The following is a 24,732-nucleotide window of genomic DNA, read 5'->3' on the forward strand; positions in this document are numbered from 1 at the left end:
CAACTGGAAAATAGAGGGAGAAAATGTGGAGGCTGTGACAGACTTTGTATTTCTAGGTGCAAAGATTACTGCAGATGCGGACTGTAGCCAGGAAATCAGAAGACGCTTACTTCTTGGGAGGAGAGCAATGTCCAGTCTCGATAAAATAGTAAAGAGTAGAGACATCAGACTGGCAACAAAGATCCATTGCCTAGTCAAAGCCATGGTATTCCCTGTAGTCACCTACGGATGTGAGAGCCGGACCTTAGGGAAGGCTGAGAGAAGGAAGATCGATGCTTTTGAACTGTGGTGTTGGAGGAAAGTGCTGAGAGTGCCTTGGACTGCGAGAAGATCCAACCAGTCCATCCTCCAGGAAATAAAGCCCGGCTGCTCACTGGAGGGAAGGATACTAGAGACAAAGTTTAAGTACTTTGGCCACATCATGAGGAGACAGCAAAGCCTGGAGAAGACAATTATGCTGGGGAAGGTGGAAGGCAAAAGGAAGAGGGGCCGACCAAGGGCAAGATGGATGGATGGCATCCTTGAAGGGACTGGACTGACCTTGAAGGAGGTGGGGGTGGTGACGGCCGACAGGGAGCTCTGGCGTGGGCTGGTCCGTGAGGTCACGAAGAGTCGGAGACGACTGAACGAATGAACAACAACAAAACGACTCCGGCCCTGTTTACCTCTCCGAACGTATTCTCCCCTACGAACCATCAAGATTACTAAGATCATCTGGAGAGGCCCTGCTCTCGGTCCCACCAGCCTCGCAAGCGCGGCTGGTGGGGACGAGGGACAGGGCCTTCTCGGTGGTGACCCCACGACTTTGGAACTCCCTCCCTCAGGAGGCCAGAACCGCCCCATCCATCCTAACATTTAGGAAACGGGTGAAGACGTGGCTGTGGAGTCAGGCCTTCGAGGAATGAGACAACACCATAGGACTCTGGATGGAAGTGGATATAGATCCATCTTATTAGGACGACTGACCACTGTAGTTTTATATTTAGTGTTTTAAAAGTTGTTTTGTAATTTGTGATATATGATATTTTCATGAATGTATATGTTTTTATGGCTGTAAACCGGGCTGAGTCCCTCAACGAGGTTGAGAAGCTCGGTATACAAAACTGTGAAATAAATAAATAATAATAAATAAATTTTTGGTGTATAGCTCTATGTTCCCATGTGGCAGATAGGGAAGATTTAGTACAAGTAGGATAGCAACAGCAAAGACAAGATCATTTGCATATGGGAAGCCGATTGGTCCTATGCAGAATAGTGTAGGCCCAGGATTTTTTAAAAAAGGCTCTGAGGCCAGAATGACAATTGAGAAGAGCTGAACGTTCTAAAGGGACGGAGTTAAGCTTAAAAAGAGGCAGTTAAGAGTTGAAGAGAAAAAGAAATAAGAGCAGTTAGTTAGGAATGGCTGCTTGTGAAGTGAGTTAGGAATAGCTGTTTGTGAAGCAGTTAGGAATCTGTGTGTGAAGAGAAGAAGTTAACCCTGTCTGAGAGAGAGACAGTGGGGAATCTCTGTTTGATAGAAGAATTATTGAATGTAGCTCAAGTTGTATAGGAAAATAATAGGCCTGGGTACCAACGGAAAAATTTGTTTCTAAAATCGATTTGTTTTTTGGGTTTTTTTGCGTTTCGATATTTAAAAGAATTCCGAATTTTTTTTAAAAAAAGTTCGATATTTACGAAATATTGTAAAAAAATTACAAAACAATAACGAAACAATAATGAATCGATTCGTTAATGGCGGACGCGACCGCGCAATACGCTAAAAAACCTCCAAATGGGACAGGGGGAACTTCTGAAGCTTCCCTCTCCCTCTGTTGTTGACTGTTGGTGTGATATTATAATTTTTTTTCACTAATTAAACAAAAAACAACTATAAAACTTGCCCCAGACATGCGGAAATAATAACGAAATGACCTCAAACCAATAACGAAACGAATACATAACGAAATACGAAGCATTTACGAAACGAATTGAAAAATTCGTTTTGTTTTTAAGCTGCTCCAGAATGGTTCGTTATTGCTTCGTTAACAAAAAAAATAACAATTTTTTAACGAATTACGAATTAACGAAACGAAACCGCCCAGCCCTAGAAAATAAGTTACAAAATAATTCTGTCAAGAGTTTAAAAGGAAAAGTAACCAAGTTAATGATATTGAAAGTAAGCCTTAAGGATGTGACAAGATACTAATGTATTCCCAAGTGTTGGAACTTAAAGTTATAAATAAACGTTGTTAACTGGTTGCATACTGGTTGCCTATGATTCAAAGCCAAAAGGTTTTTATAACTCACGATAGAGCCTGTAATTATCATCTCTTTACAAAATGGTGGCGCTAAGGCTAAATTAAAGGTGCATTTCAACAGGGTGGAAACAGAGTACATCCTAAGTGTTAAAGCGGTGGCTAACACGTGTCACACGTATTCATTTATGCCTAAGAGAAGGCAGAACATTCCCACCACACACACTGCATATAGATACAGGCTTTGTTATTAAACTGGTTGCTTCGTCGACGTGTCCCCTTTACAGCTTCCTACAGCATATACGGTCCCTAGTTGACCAGCTAAGATTGAATGGTGAAAATAATATCTGCAGGAATTCATCAAAGCTATGAAAATTCTGTATTAATTACGAAAAAGACTCATAATGAACAAATTCCTCTAACCCTCGATGGTTTAATCATATGATTGAGAGCAGAGGCAGTTGAAAAAGTCAGGAAAAATAGCCTATGAAGCTTGCTTTTTGAGAAGAAAGGGATGGCTTTAAAACAAGAACAACAATAATAATAATAATAATAACAATAATAATAATAATAATAAACTTTATTTGTACTCCGCTACCATCTCCCCAAAGGACTTGGTACTGCTTACATGAGGCCAAGCCCAAAGTACATCAAACAAAACATCAGTAAACACAACATCAAAAAACAATCAATAGTGACATAAACAATTTTAAAAACCCTAAAAGCAACTGGTTACAAATCTCAATTGAAAAGTTCCAAAGTGTGTTACTTCTGTGGCAAAATTGGGCATCTTCAGAAGCAGTGCTTTTTGGCTAAGAGGAACAAAGAAGGTTTGGGGAATTCACCCACTCATCCCGAGCTCTGAAGATCACCTGGGAAGGAATCCCACTGGAGCATTGCAGCGCACCCAAATACCTGGGAGTCACTCTGGACCGTGCTCTGACTTACAAGAAGCACTGCCTGAATATCAAGCAAAAAGTGGGTGCTAGAAACAATATCATACGAAAGCTGACCGGCACAACCTGGGGATCACAACCAGATACAGTGAAGACATCTGCCCTTGCGCTATGCTACTCTGCTGCTGAGTATGCATGTCCAGTGTGGAACACATCTCACCACACTAAAACAGTGGATGTGGCTCTTAATGAGACATGCCACATTATCACGGGGTGTCTGCGCCCTACACCCTGGAGAAATTACACTGCTTAGCCGGTATTGCACCACCTGATATCCGCCGGGAAGTAGCAGCCAATAGTGAAAGGACCAAGGCAGTGACATCTCCAGCTCATCCCCTGTTTGGGTATCAGCCAGCACGTCAATGACTTAAATCTAGAAATAGTTTTCTAAGATCTACAGAGACACTGGCTGGAACACCTCAGCAAGCGAGAGTCCAAAAGTGGTAGGCTCAAACACAGAACCTCAACCAATGGCTGATACCAGATGAGAGACTCCCCTCTGGGCACACAGAAGACTGGGCGACGTGGAAGGCACTGAACAGACTGCGCTCTGGCACCACAAGATGCAGAGCCAACCTTCAGAAATGGGGCTACAAAGTGGAATCCTCGACATGCGAGTGTGGAGAGGAGCAAACCACTGACCACCTGCTGCAATGCAACCTGAGCCCAGCCACATGCACAATGGAGGACCTTCTTGCAGCAACACCAGAAGCACTCCAAGTGGCCAGCTACTGGTCAAAGGACATTTAATCAACTACCAAACTCACAAATTTTGTATTTTGTCTGTTTGTTTGCTTTGTTCTGTTAGAAATGTAATATAATTTGACTGGTTGTCCTGACACGACAAATAAATAAAATAAATAACCCACTCATGTTGCTAGGCAAAAGGCAAAGTGGCTGAAAACCTTAATGACTCCAGGAGCCAGGAACAAAGGAAGGCCTGGGATCTGAAATAAACATTTTTGAACATAAAGTTCTGACTCTGCAATCCTGAGCCATTCTAAGAAATAGAAGGCCATCCCAGTTCACCACACATAAGTTTCTGGCACTCTGCTATATTTATGGTGGAATCACCCCGACTGAGGGTTATTTTTGAGTCTAAAAGCCCAGATTCCCCAACTGGTGTCAACACAAAGGAAGGGGCACGGCATAGACCCAAAGGAAAGTGGCATCAACTCAAAGGAGGGGGTGAGGCATCAGCCCAGAGGAAGGGACGGGGCATCAACTTAATGGAAAGGGCAGGGGATTGACTCAAAGGAAGGGGTGAGGCATCAACTCAAAGGAAAGGGGCGTTGACCCAAAGGAAGGGGTGGGGCATAGACCTAAAGGAAAGTGCAGGGTGTCCTACCCATGCAGTTGTTGCCCCCATTGACCTGCATGTACTCTGGGGGGCAGACGCAGGTGTAGTTCCCCAGCGTGTTGTAGCAGGTCCCTGGTCCGCAGATCCCGATGTGAGTGGAGCATTCGTCAATGTCTGCAGGGGAGAAGCGGGTGGAGAAACAGGGAAGGAAAGCACAAGGGTTGGCAGCAGGCCTCTCATTCCAGCCCCACCATTCTGGTCCAGAGATCTGTTTGCATCATCAAAGACAATGTCATCTTGAGAAAGAAGTTAAACAACTTATCTGTTTCGAGATTGATGAGGCTCCAGCAAGTTTGGGCTCAATGGCAGGTTATCTAAAGAACTAAGTAAATAGATAACAACAAAAAGGAGACCCTTTTCCTTTTCGAATGTGTGCCAGATCTGCAAGGAATGCAGCATTTCAACAAGGGTGATGAGTATGAATGCTGAATGTGAATAAAGAAGGATGGTGAGTATGAATGTGTGAATGAATGGATTATGAGTGAATGTGAGAGTATATGTGATGATGGACTGAATTAAGAAGGATGGTGAGTCCGAACGAGTGAATGAATGGATTATGAGTGAATGTGAGAGTATATGTGAAGTTTCCTTTTTTTGTTTGCATTAGCAGGTGTACAAAGGCTACCTTCGCAAATGCGTGTGTCTTCGTTCAGGTAGTATCCCAAAGGGCACTCGCACTGGAAGCTCCCAAAGGTGTTGACACAGTTCCCTCCTTGGCAGAGGCCTGGCAGCTCCTGGCACTCATCGATATCTGGAAGAAAGGGAGGGTCGCATTCCCTAAGGATGACGTTGAGGTTCGGGAAGGCTGTGCAGTGTCCCGGCTCCCATGTGGAAGGATTCACAGCCGATGCATTCTGCCTTGCGCCATTTCTGAGCTGCGTTTTGCACACGGCTCCCTGTCCCCAGGACCCACTTGCTACTCTATTCCACTCACCTTCCAAAATGACAGTGATGGGGTTCGGGCGGAAGCCTTCACCTCCCGGGCACAAAGTCTTGTATTCCGCTGCCGGAGGAAGAAGAGGAGAAGGTTGCCTCAGCCTCAATACAAAAACCTTAACTTCCTTCCCTTCCAGGCTTACTTATGAATTTTAACTGGTTAACCAAATCCCCATGCTAAGTCTATGAGATGCAAAAAAGTCCCTCCAGAACTGCAAGCACTATCTCAAGCAAATATTGACAATTTATTCACACTGTCATTACTTGCAGCAATAGCCGATGTAGTGAAGCAACCAAGTTGGGGGGGGGGGGAGTGTTGAATGCTCTCATTAAGGAGGCCAGACTTGGTGGAGGTGGTTGACAGGAGCGGAGCTGCAGGCTATGGAAGGCTGCTCTGCCCCCTGCTGTGCTCTTTGCTTCAGCGTGAGCTAGGAGGCAGGTTTCAACCCTCCCTGTGAAATTTTCAAGCCCCCCCCCCCCAAAAAAAATTCAACCCCTCCCGAACAGGGCTACGGCCCTGTTCCCTTCCCCTTTCTTCCTCCCTCTTTTCACCTTTTCCTTCCTTCCTTCCCGCCCTCTCTCCCCTTTCTTTTCCTTTCCTCCTACGTTCCTCTATCCCTCCCTCCCTTTCCCTTCCTCCCTTCTCTCCCCTTTTCAATCTTTTCATTGATTCCCTAACTCTTTTTGCTTGCTTGCTTGCTTGCTTCCTTTCCCCTCCCACCTTCTTTTGTAAAGAATGAATGTGTGAATGCATGAAGAAGACCAGAAGACAACCGGCCTGAAGAGTAAAAATGGAGCTTGCGCAAAGCATCGTATTGGTCGGACCTGGCAGATGAAGCAGGGAAGCAGTAAGGCATAGCTGAATAACAATGGACAATAAGGTGCACAGTAAGGTGTATAAGGTGTGCAGGTGGTACTCCATAAGTCATATGGCCTGGAAAGTGAATATCTTGGGCTTTGTAGGTAAGTACCTGCACCTTGAATTGGGTTCGGTAGGTAAACAGCAGCCAATGGAGCTCCTTAAACAGGAGGGTTGACCTCTCTCTGTAAGGAGTGTCAGTTAACATCCTGGCCGCCGCCTGTTGGACCAGTTGGAATTTCCAAGCCGTCTTCAAGGGCAGCCCCACGTACTGTAATCCAATCTAGAGGTGACCAAGGCATGGACCACCCCGGCCAAATCAACTTTTGCGAGGTACAGTCGCAGCTGGCGCACAAGTCTTAACTGTGCAAAAGCCCTCCCGGACACCGCCGACAACACAGAGGTCCTCTTGGTCAATCGTAAACCGGATCAGGGTATAGGATGGCAACCTGTGCTGGATAGGATTACACTCCCCCTGAAGACACAGGTCCACAGCTTGGACTTACGCTTGAGGCTCAGGCTGTGGACCTGTGTCTTCAGGGGGAGTGTAATCCCATCCAGCACAGGTTGCCATCCTATATCCCGATCCGGTTTACGATTGACCAAGAGGACCTCTGTCTTGTCGGGATTGATCTTCAGCTTGTTCTTCCTCATCCAGATAGCCACAGTGGCCAGGCACTCGTCCAGCACTCGAGGGACCTCCTTGGAATTAGGTGGAAATGAGTAGTAGAGTTGTGTGTCATCTGCATAGAGATGGCACCTAACTCCAAAACTCTGGATGACCTCTCCCAGCGGTTTCATGTAGATGTTAAAAAGCATGGGAGACAAAATAGAGCCTTGCGGGACGCCACAGGTCAAAGGCCAGGGGTCCGAGCAGGCATCTCCCAGCTTCACCATCTGGGATCAACCCTCCAGGAAGGACTGAAGCCACGAGAGAACCGTGCCCCCGAGACCCATCCCAGAGAGTCGTCCCAGAAGGATACCATGATCGATGGTATCGAAAGCCGCTGAGATGTCCAAGAGAACCAGCAGAGTCACACTCCCCCTGTCCAGCTCTCTACGGAAGTCATCCACCAAGGCGACCAAGGCCGTCTCGGTGCCGTGGCCAGGCCTGAAACCAGACTGTGACTGATCTAGGTAGTTGTTGTCAGCTAGGAAACCCTGGAGCTGGGAGGCGACCACCCGCTCCAACACCTTGCCCAAGAAATTTATTTAATTATTTATTTATTTACTTTATTTGTATACCGCTCTTCTCAGTCAATTAGGCGACTCAGAGCGGTTAACAATAAGAAGTGGCAAAAATTCAATGCAACACCATACAGCCATTTAAAAGACAATTAACACACTAACACACTAAGCAAATAACATCAGTGACCATCAATCACTGAAGAAAGGGAGGTTGGAGATTGGTCTGAAGTTGTTCAGTACCGTGGAGTCAAGGGAGACCTTTTTAAGAAGTTGACGAACCACCGCTTGTTTCAAATGAGATGGAAAACCCCCCTGCTCCAATGATGCGTTAATGATCAACACAAACCAGTCAACCAACCCCTCCCTGGCCGATTTAATTAGCCAAGACGGGCAAGGGTCTAGAGCCGACGTGGTCGCCCTCACAGCACCAAGGACCTCATCCACGGTCTCAGGAAGAACAAGCCTAAAAAAACCCCACAAAGTTGGACAGACAGACGCCTCAATCACCTCCCCTGGAACTGTGATGAAATTGGAGTCCAGCTCAAGACATATCTGAGCAACTTTGTCTGCAAAATGGTGTGCGAACTCGCGACACCGAGTTGCTGGGTCATCAAAGGTCTCCTCCACCACCGGTGGGTGAAGGAGTTCCCCGACGACCTGAAACAGCTCTATTTGCTGCAGATGCTATACAGGTAGTCGTGAAAGATTCCCTGGCTAATCGTATAGCCATGGTATACGCCTTAAGGGAGGCTTTAGCCCGTGTTTGGTCAGTCACGTCTCGAGATTCCCTCCATTTGCGCTCTAGCCCCCTTCTCGTGTGTTTCATCACGGTCAACTCCTCGGTGAACCAGGGAGATGGCGTGTCTCGACGCAACGAGATGGGGCATTCGGGAGCAATCGTATCTATCGCCCTGGTCATCTCCCTGTCATCTCCATTGTAGGATCGCCCTGGTCATCTCCATTGTAGGATGTGACATGGTCTTCATTATATATAGAATATCCATATAAATATGTGTGTGCAACCTTGCAACCGATACACAGCTGAGGTGATAGCTATGGTTTGGAGCCCCTTGGAGCCCACCGATCCAAGGCAAAGCTTGCCTCAGATGAGACCAGACCCCCACCCAAATGAGACAACCCCCCTCCCCAGTACTCACTGGTGTTGGCAGAGGGGCAGAGCTCGCAGGGATTTCCCCAGGCGCGGCCCAAGGAGCAGCAGCAGGAGGCCCGCGTGACCCCCACCCCAATCTCGGCGCTGCAGGAGATGCCGCCATCCCCACGGTCCTGTGTCTCCAGGAAGCAGTTGCCCACCCGGGTGTCTGGCAAGGGAGAAAAGGGAGGGAGGAGAAGGACGGAAGGAAGGTAGGGAGGAAAGAAGGGCAAAGAAGAAAGAATGTTTACATAGGTAACATGAATGGACAGATGTTAGGGAAGGAGGGAAGAAAGAAAGGAGAGGAGGGAGGAAAGAAGGAAGGAAAGAAGGAAGGAAAGAAGAGATTGAAAGAGAGAGGGCGGGAGGGAGAGAGGGAGGGAGGAAGGAAGGAAAAGAAAGAAAGTAAGAAAGGGGAGAGAGAGGAGGGCAGGAATCAAGGAAAATGTTTAAGAAGGAAGGAAGGATGGAAAGAAGGAAGGGAAGAAGAGATTGAAAGAGAGAGGGCGGGAGGGAGAGAGGGAGGAAGGAAGGAAGGAAAAGAAAGAAAGTAAGAAAGGGGAGAGAGAGGAGGGCAGGAATCAAGGAAAATGTTTAAGAAGGAAGGAAGGATGGAAAGAAGGAAGGAAAGAAGAGATTGAAAGAGAGAGGGCGGGAGGGAGAGAGGGAGGGAGGAAGGAAAGAAAAGAAAGAAAGAAAGAAAGAAAGAAAGAAAGAAAGAAAGAAAGGAAGGGAAGAGAGAGGAGGGCAGGAAGCAAGGAAAATGTTTAAGAAGGAAGGAAGGATGGAAAGAAGGAAGGAGAAAGAAGAAAGGAAGAGAAAAGTGAGGAGGAAGGACAAGGAAGAAAGGAAGGCGAGAAGGAAGGAAAGAGAAAAAGAAGGAAGAAGGAAGCAGAAGAGGAAGAGGAAGGAAGGGAAGGAAAGAAAGAAGGAAGGAAGGAAAAAAAGAAAGGCAAAGAGGAAAGAATGTTTACACAGGTAATAAGGATGGACAGATGGGAGGGAAGGAGGAAGGGAGGAAGGAGGGAAGGAAAAAAGGACGAGAGAGGGAGGGAAGGAAGAAAGAAAGGGCAAAGAAGAAAAAAATGTTTACGTATGGCTCAGTGCTATTATTATTACCCCGCAGCTTACACTGATATTCCTGGGCTCACCAACGCAGCCCACGCCAGTGGGGTTCAGCTCGAAGTCCTGGGGGCAGTTGCAGAGGTAGCTGCCTGGAGTGTTGACGCATAGGCCGTTGATGCAGTTCACGGGGTCGGCGCATTCGTTGACATCTGCAAGAGGAAAAGGGGAGGTGGGCAGGTCAAGCCTGGCCTGGGTTGGGCTGTATTCTGGGGGCATTTGGGGGGCCCAGGAAGGGGCCAGCCCATTTTTAACTGTGATTTGATTGTAAGTTAGGTGCTTGCCTGGGGGGAACGGGACCCTCCTGCCTCACCTGTGCAGTTGCCTCCGCTCCTGTCCAGCTCGTACCCGTCGTCGCAGGCGCAGCGGAACATGCCGGGAAGGTTCTGGCAGGTGCCGAAGACACAGATGTTCTGGAAGGTGCACTCGTCGATGTCTGAGAGAACGGAAGAAAGAAAGAAAGAAAGAAAGAAAGAAAGAAAGAAAGAAGGAAGGAAGGAAAAGGAGAGCCTGGGTGAAGCCAGAGCACACGAGGGATGGTGCCCTGCTTGGAATCTCCTTGATTGTTGTTGTTTATTTGTAATGTGTATTACCTTGGCAGGCCTTGCTGTCCTGGGTGGGGTTGAAGCCCATCTCACACTCGCAGCGGTATCCTCCGGGTGCGTTGAGGCACTGCCCATTCTCACACAGGTTGACATTGTCAGCGCATTCGTCCACGTCTGACGCAAAGGGAAAGCGGGTCAGGCTCACACTCCACAGGGACACAGCCACTTTTATGCAAATTTCCTTCTCTCTTCACAACACTTCTCAGGGACACACCCCTTTTATGCAAATCTCTTCTCCTATCCCGACACTCCTCTGTGACACACACCCTTTTATGCAAATCCCTTTCTCTCCTCTCCTCTTCTTCCAACACTACTCAGGAACACACCTCCTTATGTGAATCCTCCTCCCTTTTCTTCCTATTCCCTTTTTATTTATTTATTATTTATTTACAACATTTATATACCGCTTTTCTCACCCCTAGGGGGACTCAAAGCGGTTTATACATAGATAATGGCAAAACTTCAATGCCTTACAACTACAATATTAAAACCATACTTTAAACATAATCATATTAAAAATAGTACATCATCAAATATCAAAACAGTTATTAAAACCATAAAACAATCCCATCAGTCGAGTCGCCATTCCAGTCCTTGTCCCACTAAAAGCTGCATACATCTATTGTCCGAAAGCCTGGTCCCAGAACCATGATTTTAATTTTTTTTCTAAAGGCCAGGAGCGAGGGAGCAGATCTTACCTCCTTTGGGAGTGTGTTCCATATGCGGGGGGGGGGGGGGGGGGGGGACAGCCGAGAAGGCCCTGCTCCTTGTCCCCGTCAGCCGCATTTGCGCTGTTGACGGGAGTGAGAGCAGGGCCTCCCCAGATGATCTTTAATTGCGAGGTGGGACGTAGGGGCAGATGCGTTCGGACAATTAAGTTGGCCCCGAACCATATAGAGCTTTATAGGTCAAAACCAGCACTTTGAATTGGGCTCGGAGATGGACCGGCAGCCAGTGGACCTGGCATAGCAGGGGGGTGGTGTGCTCCCTGTATGCCGCCCCAGTTAGTAATCTGGCTGCCGCCCGTTGAACTAATTGAAGTTTCCGAACCGTCTTCAAAGGCAGCCTCACATAGAGCGCGTTGCAGTAATCTATTCGGGATGTAACCAGAACATGGACCACCGTGGCCAGATCAGACTTTCCAAGGTATGGGCGCAGGGACACCCCCCCTTTTATGCAAACTCCCCTTCTCCTATCCCTTGCACTCCTAAAGGACACACCCCCTTTTATGCAAATCCATCTCCCTTCTCCTCCTATCCCCTAGTCTCTTCTCAGGGACATGCCCTCTTTTATGCAAATTTCTCTCCCTCCGCTTCTCAACACTCCTCAGTGACACACCTCCTTTTATGCAAATTCCTCTCTCTTCTCTCCTCCTATCCCCTTATTCTCAAGGACACACCCCTTCTCTCAAGTATGAGTCCCCTAAGTCCTCCATGTTTGTTTTCCTCCTGTGAGCCTGAAGAGAGGCAAGATGTCTCCAGAGATAGATTATTAGATAAGTAGGCCCTGAATCACTTTTATTTCTAGAGATCTAGTGGCTTCTATCCCTTCTAAAGCTTGGCTCATGGGATTGAGTTATCCATGTTCAACATGTACACAAATGACCAGCCACTGCCAGAAGGGACAGAGAGTTTCATCTATGCTGATGATTGTGCCATTACCACTCAAGCAGGGAGCTTTGAGATGGTTGAAAAGAAGCTCTCCGAAGCTCTAGGTGCTCTTACCGCCAACTACAGGGAAAACCAGCTGATCCCCAACCCATCTAAAACACAGACATGTGCCTTTCACCTTAAGAACAGACAAGCATCCTGAGCTCTGAGGATGACCTGGGAAGGAATCCCACTGGAGCATTGCAGCGCACCCCAATACCTGGGAGTCACTCTGGACCGTGCTCTGACCTACAAGAAGCACTGCCTGAACATCAAGCAAAGAGTGGGCGCTAGAAACATCATACGAAAGCTGACTGGCACAACCTGGGGATCACAACCAAACACAGTGAAGACATCTGCCCTTGCACTTTGCTACTCTGCTGCTGAGTACGCATACCCAGTGTGGAACACATCTCACCACACTAAAACAGTAGATGTGGCTCTTAATGAGACATGCCACATTATCACAGGGTGTCTGCGCCCCACACCACTGGAGAAATTACACTGCTTAGCCGGTATTGCACCACCTGACATCCGCCGGGAAGTAGCAGCCAATAGTGAAAGGACCAAGACCATGACATCTCCAGCTCATCCCTTGTTTGGGTATCAGCCAGCACGTCAACGACTTAAATCAAGACATAGTTTTCTTAGAACTATGAGACACTCGCTGGAACACCTCAGCAAGCGAGAGTCCAAAAGTGGCAGGCCCAAACCCAGCACCTCAATCCATGGGTGATACCAGATGAGAGACTCCCCCCTGGGCACACAGAAGACTGGGCGACTTGGAAGGCGCTGAACAGACTGCGCTGTGGCACCACGAGATGCAGAGCCAACCTTCAGAAATGGGGCTACAAAGTGGAATCCACGGCATGCAAGTGCGGAGAAGCGCAAACCACTGACCACCTGCTGCAATGCACCCTGAGCCCTGCCACATGCACAATGGAGGACCTTCTTGCGGCAACCCCAGAGGCACTCCAAGTGGCCAGATACTGGTCAAAGGACATTTAACCAACTACCAAGTTTGCAAAATCTGTGGTTTTTTGTTGTTTTTTTAAATCTCTGTGTTTGTTTTGTTCTGTTAGATATGTAATACAATGGTATGGTTGCTGATGACACGATAGATAAATAAATAAATGGGATTGAGTGCTGCGCTCAAGGGTTTCTGATCTGCCAAACTGCAGCTACTATTGCTGCTTCACTTGACTTTCCTCCCTGAAGGTGTGCTTCCTTCCTTCCTACCTGAGCAGGAGAATCCATCCCCATTGAAGCCTTCCCGGCAGGCACAGCGGAAGGAGCCGGGCGTGTTGAGGCAGTTGGCATTCAGGTTGCAGCTGTGGGCCTCCGTGGTGCATTCGTCCAGGTCTGGGCAGGGAAAGGGAGGGAGAAACAAGAGTCACAAAGGCCAAAAAGAGGGAAAGAAGAGAGGGGGAAAAAGAAAGAGATAAAGGAAGGAAGTAAGGAAAGAAGAGATAAATAAATTAAGGAGTGTCGCAAAGGTCGGATGGAGGGAAAGGCGAGCATGAAAGAAAGAAAGAAAGAAAGAAAGAAAGAAAGAAAGAAAGAAAGAAAGAAAGAAAGAAAGAAGAGTCACAAGGAAGGAATGATGGAAGGAAGGAAAGAGTGTGGCAAAAGCCAGGCAAAGCGTTCCCTCTTTCCCTTGAGGCTCACCGTTGCACTTAAGGCCGTCCCCGAGCCAACCAGAGCGGCACTTGCAGCGGAAACTCCCAGGAATGTTGATGCAGGCGGCGTGCAGGTCGCAGTTGTGGGCCCCCACCTCACATTCATCGATGTCTAGGGGAGAAGCATTGGAAATAGCAACCTTCTAGAAGCCTCCTACACTAGTTATGGCTGGATGTATATAGTTGAGATTGTTTACTGTACTGTATTGGTGTGCTGTTTTCCTTAACTCTATGTTGTAGGAGGGACTGCAGACCATGTGACCAGATCTGGGACTGTTCAGGACTCAGACTCCATTTTAGGAACAGTATGTTTTTAGAAGTCAGTAGAAACAAAACGCTTCAGAGAAGAGATGCTGTTAGACTCTCAGACCACAGAGATGCTTTAGACTGCTGATCATAAGAAATATGCCCTGTGTTATTTGCACACAGAAACTACAGTCTGTAACTGGTTTGATATTCAATAATAATGATAATACTTTAACTCTGATTGCTTACTGTACTGTATATGGATGTATTGGTATGCAGTTTTCCTTAACTCTATGTTGTGGGAGGGGCTACAGAGTATGTGACCAGATCTGGGATTTTTCAGATTCAGACTCCATTTTAGAAGCCAGTCTGTTTTCAGAATATTTTAATTCTTTATTAATTTATTATTCAAACTTATATGCCGCCACTCCCCTGGGGCTCGGAGCAGCTTACAAGAACAGGCTAAAATCTAACACAATTTAAAAACAATTTAAAAACAGCAATATCGAATATGAAAGTCCTGTTGAAACAGATATGTCTTACATACCCTGCGGAAAGCTGATAAGTCCCGCAAGGCACGGACTTCAGGTGGCAGAGTATTCCAGAGTGATGGTGCCACTGCTGTAAAGGCTCTGCGTCTGGTTGATGTTAGACACAAGGTCTTTACATTGGGAATTTCCAACAAATCTTGGTCCTCAGAACGGAGGGATCTCTGGGGTTGGTAGGGGGTGAGACGGTCCCTCAGGAACATCGGCCCCAGACCATGCAAGGCCTTAAAGGTGAGTACCATCACTTTGAAAGTGATCCGGTGCTCAATTGGTAACCAATGCAGCTGCAGTAAGATTGGTGTTATGTGGCATCTCATCGGAATTTAGAAAGACAGAGACTCTATTAGACTCTCAGACTGGAGAGATGCTTTAGACCAGTGGTTCTCAACCTTCCTAATGCCGTGACCCCTGAATACAGTCCCTCATGTTGTGGTGACCCCCAACCATAATATTGTTTTCGTTGCTACTTCATAACAGTCATTTTACTACTGTTATAAATCATAATGTAAATATCTGATATGCAGGATGCATTTTCATTCACTGGACCAAACTGGGCACAAATACCCAATACACCCAAATGTGAATGCTAGTGGGGTTGGGGGAGGATTGATTTTGTAATTTGGGAGTTGTAGTTGCTGGGATTTATAGTTCACTTATAATCAAAGTGAGCCCCCGGTGGCGCAGTGGGTTAAAGCACTGAGCTGCTGAGCTTGTTGATTGAAAGGTCGCAGGTTCGATTCCGGGGAGCGGCGTGAGCTTCCGCTGTCAGCCCTAGCTTCTGCCAACCTAGCAGTTCGAAAACATGCAAATGTGAGTAGATCAATAGGTACCGCTTCGGCAGGAAGGTAACGGCGCTCCATGGAGTCATGCCGGCCACATGACCTTGGAGGTGTCTACGGACAACGCTGGCTCTTCGGCTTAGAAATGGAGATGAGCACCACACCCCAGAGTCAGACATGACTGGACTTAGTGTCAGGGGACTACCTTTACCTTTACCTATAATCAAAGAGCATTCTGAACTCCACCAGCGATGGATTTGAACCAAACTTGGCTCCCATGACCAGTGGAAAACACTGGAAGGGTTTGATGGCCATTGACCTTGAGTATGGGAGTTGTAGTTCACCTGTATCCAGAGAGCACTGTGGACTCATGCAATGGTGGTTCTGGACCAAACTTGACACGAATACTCAATATGCCCAAATGTGAACACTGGTGGAGTCTGGGGAAAATAGATCTTGACATTTGGGCGTTGTAGTTGCTGGGATTTATAGTTCATTACAATCAAAGAACATTCTGAACTCCACCAATGATATAATTGGCTCAAACTTCCCACATGAAATCCCCATGACTATCAGAAAATACTGTGTTTTCTTATGGTCTTTGGCGACCCCTCTGACACCCCCTCACGACCCCCTCAGGGGTCCCGACCCCCAGGTTGAGAAACATTGCTTAAGACTTTGGAATGTTATGATTCTAAGAAAGATGCCCTGTGTTATTTGCACAGAGAAACTACTTCGAATCTATCTGTAAAGTACCTGTATGCTAAATACATGAAGTTTGTGAGTAAACCAGATATGTTATTTTAACAAAGACTACTTATTTTTGGTCTCTTGAGAGCATTATTAAAACCAAGATGTTTTAAGGGAGAGTAGATATTTTTGCGCAACTGGAAATAACACTTCTGAGACTCTGCTGTTTTTCGTGTATTGGCATACCTTTGACCCTAACAGTTCAGAGATGATCAGTTAAATCAGTCTAACAGCTGAGAAACTGAATTGCCTTGCATGAACCTAGTGGGTATATTTACCACTGAGGAGAAGGTTGGCTCAAGCGAGTTTTCAGCTCTTCTCAGGGAGATTCCCGATTTTCCCAAAATGGTGGTGAATGCCATTTTCCTAAAGGTTATGGAGATTTCCATTTCCCTGAAGGTTATGGCATAATTACTAATAAGGTCATGCCTTTCCAAAGATCATAATTCTTCAAAAGAACCCACTGGAGTGAGTGCCATGGGCCATGGTTGGCTGGGCGGCCATGACACTGACCGTTGCAGCTGCAGAGCGCTCACCTGTGCATCCAGTGGTGCCCTTCTTGACGAAGTAGCCTAGCTGGCAGTGGCAGATGAAGGAGCCCTTGGTGTTCTCGCACTCCCCGTGAAGGCAGATGTTTGGGTTCAAGTCGCACTCATTCACGTCTGCAAGGAAAAGCGAGGGAGGAAGTGAAAGGTGCAATATAAATGAAGTTGTTGTCGAAGGCTTTCATGGCTGGAATCACTAGGTTTTTGTAGGTTTTTTCGGGCTATATGGCCATGTTCTAGAGGCATTTTCTCCTGACGTTTCGCCTGCATCTATGGCAAGCATCCTCAGATATAGTGAGGTCTGTTGGAATTAGGAAAATGGGTTTATATATCTGTGGAATGACTGGGGTGGTGCAAAGAGCTCTTCTCTGCTGGAGCTAGGTGTGAATGTTTCAACTGACCACCTTCATTAGCATTAGAAGGCCTGGCTGAGCCTGGGAGAATCTTTTGTTGAGAGGTGTTAAAAATATTACAACAGCAGAGAGGAAACAACCAGGCACATCTTAACACCTCTCAACAAAAGATTCCCCCAGGCTCAGCCAGGCCTTCTAATGCTAATGAAGGTGATCAGTTGAAACATTCACACCTAGCTCCAGCAGAGAAGAGCTCTTTGCCCCACCCCAGTCATTCCACAGATATATAAACCCATTTTCTTAATTCCAACAGACCTCACTACCTCTGAGGATGCTTGCCATAGATGAAGGCGAAACGTCAGGAGAAAATGCCTCTAGAACATGGCCATACAGCCTGAAAAAACCCACAAGAACTATAAATGAAGTTAATCATAATAGTAATAATAGTAATAATAATGATTATTGTTATTATTATGTTATTGTTTGCCACCTTAAGTCCCTATGGGGAGAAAAGTGGGGTGAAAATAAAGATATAATAATAATAATAATAATAATAATAATAATAACTTATGGGCAGGACAGAAATGGTGATGACGACGATGATGATGTTACTGTATTGTCGAAGGCTTTCATGGCTGGAATCACTAGGTTCTTGTGGTTTTTTTCGGGCTATAGAGCCATGTTCTAGAGGCATTTCTCCTGACGTTTCGCCTGCATCTATGGCAAGCATCCTTACTACCTCTGAGGATGCTTGCCATAGATGCAGGCGAAACGTCAGGAGAAATGCCTCTAGAACATGGCTCTATAGCCCGAAAAAACCCACAAGAACCTGATGATGTTACTGTTAGCCACCTTAGGTCCCTATGGACTTCGGTTTCAGGGTTTTGAAAAAGGAGGTGCGCCTTAGATGTGATGGCGCATAAAACTCAATTCAGTGCAGTCAAGACTAAGTCTCATTGGTCCTCGGCCTCCAAAAATTCAAGGCTGTGGAATGCATTATGGAAAATGCAGGGCAATGCTATTGATCCCCATGCTCTCAAAGCAGCTCCAAGACCTACCAATGCACATCTTCATGTCCAGAGAAGCCATGAAGCCGTCAAAGCAGAGGCAGCGGTATTCACCCGGGATGTTGGTGCACTGGCCACCGTCGCAGACGTCTGGGTCGTCCTCACACTCGTCGATGTCTGGAAGGCAAGGAAGGGATGAAAAGGGCAGCTGGACCCTTATTGGAGGGGCAAAGGGAGTGTATGGGCGGCCCCTCACCTGTGCAAGAGCGCTTGTCTGGCATCAGTGCGTAGCCCTCACTGCAGCTGCACTCATAGCTGCCCTCCGAATTGGCGCAGTGCGTGTCACAGCCGCCGTTCATGATGGTGCACTCATCAATGTCTATGTGGGGAGGGGTTGGTTGGGGGTGAAAAATAATAAAGATAATAATAATGTAATAAAAGAATATTATTTAGTATTTAATAAATTTAGTATTTATTTAGTATTTAATAATTTTCCTCTGATTACTGCCTAAAAGGCATCCCAAACTCTACTTTCGTCCATTCCAGGAGTTCTGTTTAGGCTAAAATATTGAATAATTTGGTCTTTTATCTCTTTTCTGTCTGTGTCTTTATAGGCAACTTTTGCTTCGAATCTCCATCTTTCAGTGTTTTTTGTAGAATTTCCAAATTTTAAATAGAGAGGTGCATGATCTCCAGGCCACTGTTTGCCCACTTTTATTGGCATTACATTATTAATGCCTACCAGAAAACAATCTATAGTAGTGAAAGTTGAGTGTCTATGTGAGAAGTAAGTGGGAATGTCCATTCTTTCCCCTATTTTATTATTAGCCTCTATAAGGTTTCACTTCCAAAATTTTATTTTGCAGTTTGCTCTTGAGTTTGGTTAGACCACATCTGGAATATTGTGTCCAATTCTGGGCACCACAATTCAAGAGAGACATTGACAAGCTGGAATGTGTCCAGAGGAGGGCGACTAAAATGATCAAGGGTCTGGAGAACAAGCCCTATGAGGAGCGGCTTAGGGAACTGGGCATGTTTAGCCTGAAGAAGAGAAGGCTGAGAGGAGATATGATAGCCATGTATAAATATGTGAGAGGAAGCCACAGGGAGGAGGGAGCAAGCTTGTTTTCTGCTTCCTTGGAGACTAGGACGCGGAACAATGGCTTCAAACTACAAGAGAAGAGATTCCATCTGAACACGAGGAAGAACTTCCTGAGTGTGAGAGCCGTTCAGCAGTGGAACTCTCTGCCCCGGAGTGTGGTGGAGGCTCCTTCTTTGGAAGCTTTTAAGCAGAGGCTGGATGGCCATCTGTCAGGGGTGATTTGAATGCAATATTCCTGCTTCTTGGCAGGGGGTTGGACTGGATGGCCCATGAGGTCTCTTCCAACTCTTTGATTCTATGATTCTATGATTCTATGAGTTCCCTGTTCCTTTACTCCTCTTTTTTTTGTGTATAGGTGTAAGTTCAAGTCCCCACCTACTATAATATCTCCTGACACTTGTATTCTTATTTTAAAGCAGGTTTGTTTATGTTTTGACTTGTCTCTGGAAGCATACATGCTTGCTATAGATACCTGAGTGTTGTTTATTTTACCTGTTATCATTCTAAATCTACCTTCAGTGTCTTTAATAACCTTTTCTAATTAAAAATTTAGATTATCCTTTATGAGTATGGCCACTCCTCTGAATGTGTTTGTGCCCCTCAATTCAAACTGTAGTTCTCAATATGGATTTATTGTTGTGTTTGTGTGTGTTTCTTGTAATAATGCAATATTGACTTGATTTTCCTTTCACATGTTGGATCATTTGTGTCTCTTAACTGGTGTTGAAAGGCCATTTGTGTTTACTGACATAATATTCATAGAATCAAAGAGTTGGAAGAGACCTCATGGGCCATCCAGTCCAACCCCATTCTGCCAAGAAGCAGGAATATTGCATTCAAATCGCCCCTGACAGATGGCCATCCAGCCCCTGTTTAAAAGCTTCCAAAAAAGGAGCCTCCACCACACTCCAGGGCAGAGAGTTCCACTGCTGAACGGCTCTCACAGTCAGGAAGTTCTTCCTCATGTTCAGATGGAATCTCCTCTCTTGTAGTTTGAAGCCATTGCTCCGCGTCCTAGTCTCCAAGGAAGCAGAAACAAGCTTGCTCCCTCCTCCCTGTGGCTTCCTCTCACATATTTATACATGGCTATCATATCTCCTCTCAGCCTTCTCTTCTTCAGGCTAAACATGCCCAGCTCATTAAGCCGCTCCTCATAGGGCTTGTTCTCCAGACCCTTGATCATTTTAGTCGCCCTCCTCTGGACACATTCCAGCTTGTCAATATCTCTCTTGAATTGTGGTGCCCAGAATTGGACACAATATTCCAGGTGTGGTCTGACCAAAGAGGAATAGAGGGGTAGCATGACTTACCTAGATCTAGACCAGTGTTTCTCAACCTTCCTAATGCCGTGACCCCTTAATACAGTTCCTCATGCTGTGATGACCCCCCAACCACAAAATTATTATTTTTGTTGCTATTTAATAACTGTATTTTTGCTACCGTTATGAATCGTAATGTAAATATCTGATCTGCAGGATGTATTTTCATTCACTAGACCACATTTGGCACAAATACGCAATACACCCAAATTTGAATACTGGTGGGGTTGGGGGGATTAATTTTGTCATTTGGGAGTTGTAGTTGCTGGGATTTGTAGTTCACCTACAATCAAAGAGCATTCTGAACTCCACCAACAATGGAATTGAACCAGACTTGGCACATAGAACTCCCATGACCAAAGAAAATGCTGAAACAGTTTGGTGAGCATTGACCTTGAGTTTGGGAGTTGTAGTTCACCTACACCCAGAGAGCACTGTGGACTCAAACAATGATCAATCTGGACCAAACTTGGCATGAACACTCAATATGTTCAAATGTGAACTCTGGTGGAGTTTGGGGGAAAATAGACCTTGACATTTGGTAGTTGTATTTGCTGGGATTTATAGTTCACCTACAATCAAAGAGCATTCTGAACCCCATCAACGATAAGAATTGGGCCAAGCTTCCCACACAGAACCTCCATGACCAACAGAAAACGTATATTTTTACGGTCTTCAGCGACCCCTCTGACACCCCCTCGTGACCCCCCCAGGGGTCCTGACCCCCAGGTTGAGAAACACTGATCTAGTATTAATGCAGGCCAAAATCCCATTGGCTTTTTTTGCCGCCACATCACATTGTTGGCTCATGTTTAACTTGTTGTCCACGAGGACTCCAAGATCTTTTTCACACGTACTGCTCTCGAGCCAGGCATCGTCGCCCATTCTGTATCTTTGCATTTCGTTTTTCCTGCCAAAGTGGAGTATCTTGCATTTGTCACTGTTAAACTTCATTTTCACCCATCATAATTGGTTTGTTCTTTTATCAGTCTCCTTGTGATTTTGTTATGTGATGTTCTTTCTCTATTCTTAAATCTCCCCCCGCCCCACATGTTCCTCCCATCCATCCCTTTCCTCCCATTTATCCCATAGCCCCAAACCTTCCTTCCCCCCGGCTTCTGATTCCCACCCCTGAACCAAGGAAGGAATGGATGAGTGAGTTCTACTCGCCTTCATCCAGGGATGATCTTCCCTGTTCCCCTCCAGGACTGTTTAGACCCCCCCCCCTCAAATTGAAATAAATGGAATAAATTATATCAATTATAATTCTGCCCTTAAGTGGCAATCAGTTGTCAAGTGTTCCTAATGTAGGGTCAAATAGGCCTCATACGGATGATAATAGCAGCAATGATAAATGATGATAATAGCAGCAAAAACAATGCAATATTATTTAGTATTTAATAAATAATAATAATGTAAGGAAATAATATTTAGTTTTTAACAAATAATAAAAGTGAAAAGTGATGATAATAATAATTTAAAATAATATTATTTAGTTTTTGATAATTTAATAAGATTTTATTTAGTATTTAAGAAATGATTATGATAATTTAATAAAATACTATTTAGTATTTAATACATAGGATGATAATTGTAACAATAACTTAATACAATATTAATTATTTTTCAATAAATAATAATTGAATGAAATAATATTATTCAGTATTTAATGACAATGATAAGCTAATAAAATAGCATTTAGTATTTAAGAAATTATGATAATTTAATAAAATGTTATTAATAATAATGATAAAATATTTTTAGCATTTAATAAATAACAATAGTAATAATAACTTAACACAATAATATTATTTACTGTTTGATGATGATGATAAACATAATCATAAACATAATGCTGATGATAATAAACATAATCCTCACCGACGCAGCCTTGCCGGTCTGGCGTGGCCTGAAAGCCAGAGTCGCAGGAGCACTGATAGGCGCCGATGACGTTGACGCAATGGCCATTCCGGCAGAGGTTGTCGCTGAGGGCGCACTCGTTGATGTCTGCAAGCACAGCCGCCATGACATTAGCAGCAAGACAGGCCAGGCCAACCTACTTTCATGTATATAGATGGACAAACTCAAAGAGATGACCAACGGTTCAAGGCAGCAAGGGACATCCCTACAAAGGGATGGAGGAAGCTCCCCTCTGCTCCAAAGGCCAGGATGCAATGCTATGGGACACTGGAGTTTGGTGGGGCATCCAGAGAAGGCTCAAGGCCTTGCCAAACTACAAGTCCCATGACTCCACAGCACTGAATCAAGGCAGCTCAAGTGGGTCCATCCTGCAGCAGAGATGCACCCCAAGGTTTTCTTTTCTGTTTTTGGAAGCTTTGGTGCAAAAACACTTTAGCTTTTAAGGATGTTTTCTCTCACATTTGCTTTCCTGAGTGGAAAGAAGGAGAAGAAAAAGGAGGAGGTGGAGGAATAAGAAAAGAGGAACCAATGCCTTACAGCTCATGAAACATTTTGGGCCTCATTGGTTGCAGTTTATCACAATTGATCTCATGGACAATAGATTTATGAATCACAGTGGATCACAATCAGTCTAATAGATTGTAGTGGATCAACAGTGTATCTCGTGTACCATAGTGTAATGGGTAGGATCTCGTGGACCACATGGATTGCAAATGGATCAAATGGATTGTAGTGGATCTAGTGAATCATGGTGGAACACAGTGGATTGTGGTGGACAATAGATTTATGAATCACAGTGGATCACAATCAGTCTAATAGATTGTAGTGGATCACAGTGTATCTCGTGTACCATAGTGTAATGGGTAGGATCTCGTGGACCACATGGATTGCAAATGGATCAAATGGATTGTAGTGGATCTAGTGAATCATGGTGGAACACAGTGGATTGTGGTGGACAATAGATTTATGAATCACAGTGGATCACAATCAGTCTAATAGATTGTAGTGGATCATAGTGTATCTTGTGTACCATAGTGTAATGGGTAGGATCTCGTGGACCACATGGATTGCAAATGGATCATATGGATTATAGTGGATCTAGTGGATCATGGTGGAACACAGTAGATTGTGGTGGACCACAGCAGATCATATGGATTGAAGTGGAACATGGGTCATAGAAGAACACAGTTGATCGTATGGATTGCAACAGATCACATGGATTGTAATGGATTACAGTGGAATCTCATGTACGATTGTGGATCTAATGGATGTATGGGTTGCTTACCTGTAACCATGTTTCTCTGAGTGGTCACACATGGTAATTCCTGCACTTGTGCAGGCAGATTCAGAATCTTCTAGAGACAATTTCTGACACTTTTAGGCGGTAACCCCGCCCACTCTCCCCATATAGTATATATAGCCAGTGGGAGGGACTACTGCCTCAGTTCTTCCTCCGCAAGTAGCAGCCAAAAGACCTGAGGCATGACAACAGTGAGGAGAATGGGCGAGGATGTGCGAATTCACAGGTGACCACTTGGAAAAACACGGTTACAGGTAAGCAACCCATACTTTTCCCTCATGGTCAACTGTGAATCACACATATGGTAGACTAGCGAGATACTAACCTTAGCTGGTGGGCATCATGCCACCGCAGAAAAGAGGACTGCCCGTCCAAAGGCTGCGTCTCTTTTGGAGGAAGTATCCAGCTTATAATGGAACACGAAAGTCAATGGTGTGGTCCAAGTTGATGCTCAGCATACAACATCTAATGGGATGCCCCCCAGGAAGGCCGTAGTTGTAGCAACCGACCTTGTTGAGTGAGCCTTGACTTGTGAAGGTGGATTCCGGCCAACCAGCCAGTATGCTGATCAGGTTATCAAAAACAATCCAAGAGGACAGACGTTGCGAAGACATCAGACGGCCACTGGCATCCTTTCGGTACTTCAGAAACAATCTAGGGGATTTCCTAATCTTTGAGGTTCTTTTAACATAAAAGGCTAGCACCCTGAAAACGTCTAATAGATGAAGAGTCCTCTCTAATGGAGAGGAAGAGTTTTGACAAAACACTGGTAAAACTATTTCTTCTGAGATGTGGAACCTAGTGGCTACCTTAAACAGAAAAGCAATGTCAGTGCGGAGTACCTTATCCTTATGAAAATGCATATAAAGGTAATCCGAGCTAAGAGCACAGAGCTCACTAGCCCAACGAGCCGAAGTAATGGCCACTAAGAAGGCAGTTTTCCAGGAAAGATAGGACATTTCTGTGGAGGCTAAGGGTTCAAAGGGGAGCTTGGTCAAAGCAGAAAGCATGATTTCTAAACTCCAGGCTGGAATAACTGGGGCTACCAAAGGCTTAACATTTCTGAAACCTTTGGGAAAAAGAGATATCAATGGATCTGAGAAGCAAGAGGACAAACCAGCCTTT

General features: G+C 45.4%; 1 protein-coding gene across 2 annotated transcripts in view; it reads right to left on the reverse strand.

The window, feature by feature from the left end:
• LOC132780882 (fibrillin-2) overlaps positions 1-24,732 on the reverse strand; it is a 150,186-nt gene that overhangs the window by 53,517 nt on the left and 71,937 nt on the right. For both annotated transcript variants that reach the window (XM_067473612.1, XM_067473613.1), the window contains 13 exons: positions 22,269-22,394; positions 18,223-18,345; positions 18,018-18,143; positions 16,598-16,723; positions 13,728-13,850; positions 13,299-13,421; positions 10,399-10,524; positions 10,119-10,241; positions 9,835-9,957; positions 8,691-8,852; positions 5,485-5,553; positions 5,176-5,301; positions 4,539-4,664 (listed from right to left, as the gene is read on the reverse strand). In XM_067473612.1, the coding sequence (XP_067329713.1) occupies positions 4,539-4,664; positions 5,176-5,301; positions 5,485-5,553; positions 8,691-8,852; positions 9,835-9,957; positions 10,119-10,241; positions 10,399-10,524; positions 13,299-13,421; positions 13,728-13,850; positions 16,598-16,723; positions 18,018-18,143; positions 18,223-18,345; positions 22,269-22,394 (1,602 nt within the window). The remainder of the gene's footprint in view (positions 1-4,538; positions 4,665-5,175; positions 5,302-5,484; positions 5,554-8,690; positions 8,853-9,834; positions 9,958-10,118; positions 10,242-10,398; positions 10,525-13,298; positions 13,422-13,727; positions 13,851-16,597; positions 16,724-18,017; positions 18,144-18,222; positions 18,346-22,268; positions 22,395-24,732) is intronic.

This window comes from Anolis sagrei, chromosome X (assembly GCF_037176765.1).
Source record: "Anolis sagrei isolate rAnoSag1 chromosome X, rAnoSag1.mat, whole genome shotgun sequence".
Lineage (NCBI taxonomy): Eukaryota > Metazoa > Chordata > Lepidosauria > Squamata > Dactyloidae > Anolis > Anolis sagrei.